The 6879-nt window shown below is 36.1% G+C and overlaps 2 gene segments (V, D, J or C); both read left to right on the top strand.

The window, feature by feature from the left end:
• Positions 1–241: 241 nt before the first annotated feature.
• LOC141281965 (Ig heavy chain V region 914-like) lies at positions 242–3674 on the top strand. The segment is given in 2 exon segments: positions 242–290; positions 3364–3674. Coding segments are annotated over 2 exon segments (360 nt in total).
• Positions 3675–5236: 1562 nt separating this feature from the next.
• LOC135771028 (Ig heavy chain V region 6.96-like) lies at positions 5237–6298 on the top strand. The segment is given in 2 exon segments: positions 5237–5309; positions 5985–6298. Coding segments are annotated over 2 exon segments (387 nt in total).
• Positions 6299–6879: the final 581 nt, after the last annotated feature.

Below are 6879 nucleotides of genomic sequence, written 5' to 3'. Positions count from 1 at the left end.
ATGTTGAAAAAAATCATCATGCAAGTTCAGCACAGTTGGCTAAATCAATAGAAAGTCAATCTGGAGTGTTTCCTGTGACACCACACGACGGAGGTATAGTGCAAAGGACAGCCATGCATGGCTGTCATTCATAGAGAAAGCCACTAGAGCCAATGCACAAAAAGCCTTTTAGAGCTCATATTGAGAAAGGTAAAGACTATTGGATCTCTAGCTCTCTACACTTTGGAGTAATGAGACAAAGATGAATCTTTGTGGTTCTGAGGTGTTCCAAACTGTATGGTGTGGCAAAGGTGAGGAGTACAATAAAAAAATGCATGGTACCAAAAGTAAAGCATGGTGTTGGCAGTGTTCTTCTGTGGGCTTGCATGAGTGCTGCAGGTGTCTGAGAGTTGAATTTTATAGACGGCATCATGAATACACAAATGTACTGTGAAATATTTAAAGAGAAGATGCTACAATCACTCTGTGCCGTTGGTCACCGGGCAATCTTTTAACATGATTGTGACCCAAAACACACATCTAAGGTCACTTATTCATTTTAGAAGAAGCAGACCTCAATCCAGGTTGAGATATGGGGAGTTCTAAAAAGACAAGCAGAACGTTATTTTCCATCCAGGATCTGAAAGAGGTTATTGTTCGGAGAATAAAAGATGTGACTGTATGTTGTCAACTTCTTTATTCAATGTCTAGAAAAATTTGTGCTGTTTTTTTTTTAAAGAATGGAGGCCATACAAAATACTAGATTGCTTTTTTAAAAGAATTTTTGTAGGGTGTACTCTTTTTTGCATCACCTCATTTGATTTAAATGTGTTATTTTTCGTATCCTTAAGGTGGTAAGTGACTTTCACTCTTATATTAAGAAACACAAATGTTTTATAAAACTGGTGTGTAAAAATACAGCAAAATGGTCTCATATTTACTAACATATGGAGAAAAATCTTAATTTTCAAAGGGGGTGTACTCATTTATGCGGTGCACTGTACATACTGCAGAAAAGCATTTCACTATTTTAAGTTGAGATCCAAAATTTCATTGCACAATTGGTTTTTATAGTCTTTTTTACATTAAACATTCAAGTAATAATGGACTGAGCTCTCTTCTTTCTAACAAGACTGTGTATTTCTCATCAATTACAGTACCACCCCACATTGGAAATAAGTGCATGATAACAAAATATGTGGAAGAACATTGCTAGAATATAAATATTATATTCTACACTGTAAAAAAAAAAAAAATCAGTAGAAATTACAATGGTATTGCAGCTGGGTTGACGGTAAATTACCGTAGATTTAAATTTATGTTATTTACTGGAAAGAGTTTGTTCAAAGTTGAATACATTTTAAATATTAACAAGTCTTTATGTTTACAGAATAACAGCCTCATGCAAAGCATTCTGGGAACCAGAAATCATCATCAAACTTTTTCTGTTTTTTGCTTCAGATTTTGTTTCCCAGAATGTTTTGCTTGATGCTGTTTTTCTAGTTTTATTCTGTAAAGAAAAAGACTTGTAAATGTTTAATGTTTATTTAACTTTGAACAAATGTTGCCAGCAATAACATAAATTTAAATCTACAGTAAGTTACCGGCAACCCAGCTGCAAATTTCTATGGATTTTTTTTACAGTGAAAGGTAGCGCCTGGATACTGAATTTCTAATGAAATCTTTTAATAACAGTACTGACTAAAGTTTACAATTAAAATGGTTTCACTATAAATGCATTAAATTGTAAATTAAAAACATACAAAAAATGTCCATACAATAAGTGATAGTGAATAACGAACAAAGAAAGAACGAAAGTGGAGAAGAAAGAGAGGCGACGGGACGCTTGGCCGGATGGCCAGAACCCCAGAGCTCAGCCCAAAGGAAGAAAATAGACAGAGCACATTCAACTTTCCCTTATCTTTTCCTTGACCATGTGACTAAACCCAACTTGATACAATCAATTTGACCAGTTAGAAAACCACCTTGAACCACCACTGTGTGGATAAACAACTCTTTCAAAAGACATTGATCACCTAAATGAGCACAATAATGCAAATTATACCTTATGGGAAGGAAGCGGGTGTTGTGACAGAGTAATAAATTCCTTAATTTACTTGACTCTAAAAGATGCAATTATTTAATTTCTTAATATGGCAATGTTACGAATTATGACACAGAAAATTTTACATACTACTTATATACTTATATACTGTTATCTTTTGCAGTTTTTGAGTTTTAAAAGATCATACAAAATATAATAAAATTAATATTTCTTAACCAGTGCTGATGCACAAGAGGGCATCCAAGTCATTATTCAAGTTAATATTTAGAGGCGGGATTATACAAATTAATTTTCCTTCAAATGCTTATAGTCCTATTAGCAGTGATGAATCTCTGCACAGATCAACATCTCCACAATAATTAAGACTAGCAATATGGAGCATGATATTTTGGGATTTACAATAATGTTACTGGTTGCTCAAAGTACGTTTTGAGTTTTAAAGGGGGGGTTTAATGGTATTTCAAGCATTCTGACTTATTAACACAGTTATAGAGTTGTTTCCTCATGCTAAACGTAGGCAAAGTGTCAAAAATGCAGTTGGGCGTGTTTCAGAGTATTTCTGTGCCGAATGCACTTCGCCAGGGTTCGTACAAGTTTCGGCTAATTTTTTTCGATTACGGTTCTAACTGACGTTTCAGGGGTTTTCGATACGTATCACTTCTTTATATGGGCTTCCGCCGGAAAACTTCCCCCGGAAAACCCCGCCCAGCCGTCAGTCAGCGGGAGACGCTAGAGCTTGCTAACAGCTTATCACGCCACTCAGCTTTGTTTAATTTCAAAAGTCAACAATGGCACAACAAGAAGTGTGTTTTTGGATGTAAGGAGAAGACATCCAGCCTTATGGAAACAATGGATATAGTTTATTATCCGGATTAGCAGCGGAGTTTTGCGTGTGTGTTTGATGCGGTGGATTTTCATGACGAGTTACACGTGGTAAGTAAGACTTCTGTCTTATGTTGGAAATAGGCGCGTGTATATTATATAAATGACACGAACATGTAGTGAATCATAAGTTAAAACAGTGTTGTATAGTGTTGCATGACTCGTACTCGCTCCTCCCGTGTTATAACTCCTCCTTGTTCATTTTTTCGTACGTTATCGGAAAGATTCGGTAAAGCTAATCTTTCTTTTATAAATCTGATTAAACTAAAGACTCTTCAGAGATATAAAGGATGTCATACTACTCCATAGGTACTCCAGATTAATATCAGAAATGCAGAAACAGCGTGTGTTACGTGAGCTTTAAGGCTTTGCATATAAATCTACACAAGTGAATCAGTTAATTGTATTTTATCTTGTTTATTTGTTTTATTTTGCAGATTGTTGGTGTCAATCATTGATTCAGTCAGAATCAGTGATCATTGAACCTGGAAAATCACACACATTGACCTGTACAGCTTCTGGGTTAGATTTTGATGGCCGCTGGTTGGGCTGGAACAAACAAACATCAGGAAAAGGGCTGGAATGGGTTGCAGCAATCAGCAGCTCCCATACTAAATATTACTCCAGTGCTGTTGAAGGAAGGTTCACCATCTCCAGAGACAACAGTAAGAAGCAGGTGTATCTGCATATGGGCAGTTTAAAGAAGGAAGACACTGCTGTGTATTACTGTGCCAGAGAGCCACAGTGACAAAAGAGACTGCAGTGTTGTGCAAAAAACAGTCCAGACAGTATAAATAAACTTTCACAAGAAATTGTGTACTGTAACTACTGAGCCTGAAAATTTATTATTGGCACTTTTACTCAGTTCAGTTTATATAACATCTGGCTGATGATGGATTATGTTATTGAAGTTTATTACCCTCCCGTTAACTCAACTTGACACACATGTACAGTAGTATGATAACTGATTATGCTTTCAAGAATTAAACCATGAATAAATATACAGAAGAAAGATGTATATCACTAAAAATACGGTCACTTTGCTCGTACATCAAATATTTGGCCCTGTGTTTTTCTTGCGTCTACTTTCATTTGGTGGCTGTACTACATACTAATGGCTTACTGTACAACGCAGATGCAAATTTTAGGGAGGGTCAGTATCTCACCTACTCTCAAAAGATAATAAACTGATCCCTCATTTGAGGTTTGTCCTTAGTGACTGAACCTTTTTCAATACAGTGTAATTTGATCTGTTTTACTGTGTAGACTGTTCATTTTGACAATCTTGTTTGCAGTAATGGAAATACTACAGTATGGTATTCTGCTGATGATTATTTCATGTGAGAAATTCCCACATTATTGTATTATTATTGTGATGTCAGTGTTGTACAGTATATTATCTAACATTCATAACATTCATGTTTTTCAGATGTTAGTGGTCAGTCATTGACATCTTCTGAATCTGTGATGAAGAAACCTGGAGAATCAGTCACTCTGTCCTGTACTGTGTCTGGATTCTCTATGGGCTACGCCATGCACTGGATCCGTCAGAAACCACAGAGAGGACTTGAATGGATCGGCCGAATTGATGGTGGCACTGGCACTATTTTTGCTCAGTCTCTTCAGGGTCAATTCTCCATAACTAAAGACACCAGCAAAAACACACTGTACCTGCAGATAAAAAGCCTAAAGGCTGAGGACACAGCTGTGTATTATTGTGCAAGAGACTCACAGTAATACAGAAGACTGAAGTGCTGCACAAAAACTGATCATGCTACAGTATCTCTACATGAAAACTCTCAAATCTCAGACAATCAAATTTGTGTTGCAGTGTACTGTATACTTCAGCTAACAGCACTTACTCTGTGTAATGTACCAAAAACGTAGCCTACAAAACTTTTGAGAAAAGCAAAGTCACGGATCTCTGGCTAAATGCATACTATACATATACTGTACTACCATCTCTGTGCTTGTAATCATTAATACATATTTTCATCAACTTTTAAATTCAAAGGGCTCCATTTTAACAATCTATGCACATATTTGATATAAGACAATATTCTTAATGCACATTACACCAAAAAACACCTATGACCTAAAAGAATACAGTAAGTGCAACCCTTTTGGACCATGCATCTGGTGCACCAGCTGCTCTTTCCATCATTAAACTAACAGGAGTGGATATGAACATGCCCTAAGTGCATCTGCGCCATACGCTTCAGAACCTGTATTTATAATAAAGCCCATTTACTTTTAACCAGGTTTTAGTTGGGCAATGGCACAATAATTATTAGTTGTCTAAAAATAGCAATGCACCAACAATCGTATATAAACACACCTCGTTCTCAGACCAGCACACCCATAGGCAAACTGATGGGTGCAAGTGCATTTGCTACAGTACTCAAACAATGTGCTGCTGGATGTGAAAATCATAACTGCGTCAGGCTGAAACTAGCCTAAAAAACACTTGATTCGTGCCTGGAGTCACATGCGCCCAGTGTTTGATGGGCCCTAAATTTTTCAACATGTTAAAGGCTGCTGATCTGATGAATTAATGTGCTAAACGTTTTCTTTTCACTTTGTGCTCTGCTTTGGAATTTAGGCAACATGATTTACTTAAATGCAGCTGATAAACCCTCTTGTAATCAATGTATGAGAAGCCATATTTTCCACAGACATCTGTTTCTATCTGTGTCTGAGTAATGGAAGTGACGCCTCACTTGCTGTGTGTTTATAAAAGACAATTAGCTCATGCAGATGGGAGGAGAGATAAATGCAAAACTGGGATGGATCTTCTTCATAAGCCACAAAAGTCGATTTGTGTTTGCACTTATCAACAATGACAGCAATAATAAAGGCATTCTTGCTAACATTTCTTTTACATGGTCAGTAAAAATGCCATTTGTTGAGCAATTTGCTTACTAAAAATGTTTGCTTTGCATGTATTTATATTTGCTTAAAATGAAATCAATGTTTTAAATCTGTTTATCTGTTTATCTGTTTACTTTTATTTTTTATTTTTTTTATTCTGTTTTAATTCATTTATCTTTTCAAACAGAGATTGATTGTCAAACCTTCACTCAGTCTCAAGCTGTGGTTAAAAAACCTGATGAATCTTTTAAACTGATCTGCACCGCCTCTGGATTTACATTCAGCAGCTACTATGCAGCTGTGGTTAGACAGGCTCCTGGTAAAGGACTGGAGTGGATTGCATTCATCCATACAGGCAGTTCTCATATCTACTATTCCCAGTCAGTTCAGGGAAGATTCACAGTGACCAGAGACGACTCCAGCAGTCAACTGTATCTACAGATGAACAGTCTAAAGACTGAAGACACAGCTGTGTATTACTGTACCAGAGAGTCACTGTGAATCAGTCCAGTGTCAGTATAATACAAAAACAGTTCCTCATTCATGTTTGATAGTTACTGCTAAACAGACATATTTAACTTATATAGTATTGTTATATATGCTTCAAACCCAATTCATATTACAGATGATGACATTCAATGTTTACTTGTTTAAAATGTTTGTCATCATTATCAATGTCACTATACCAGCTGAAAAAGTCACAATTAATCTGATGTCAGTCCACAGATATATTGTTTTATCCAAAATTTTGATAGTCAAATGAAAACGTCTTCTCAAATTATCTTATCTAAAATGCTTTCATCTCTCTAACAACAAAAAATAACAAATAAAATAAATACAATTGAAAGCAAATGTACTTGTGTTGAACATCCTGTAAAATTGTTATGGCTGTATGCAAATTCACCACTTGCTCTTTGAACAGAAGCGAAGTCTGTGGATCTGTAAAAGAAAAACAAATTCAGCCTAATAACAAACATGATCTTCTCATCGGCTCTACTACTGCTGGCAGCAGCTGATTCCTGTAAGCTTTACTCAATTTATATTAATTCATTCATTGTTTTCCTCAGCTGGGGTTTGATGTG

Source organism: Paramisgurnus dabryanus, chromosome 3, assembly GCF_030506205.2.
Source record: "Paramisgurnus dabryanus chromosome 3, PD_genome_1.1, whole genome shotgun sequence".
NCBI classification, from domain to species: domain Eukaryota; kingdom Metazoa; phylum Chordata; class Actinopteri; order Cypriniformes; family Cobitidae; genus Paramisgurnus; species Paramisgurnus dabryanus.
Note: the sequence above shows the minus strand (reverse complement) of the source record. Positions and strands in the feature narration are given on the sequence as shown.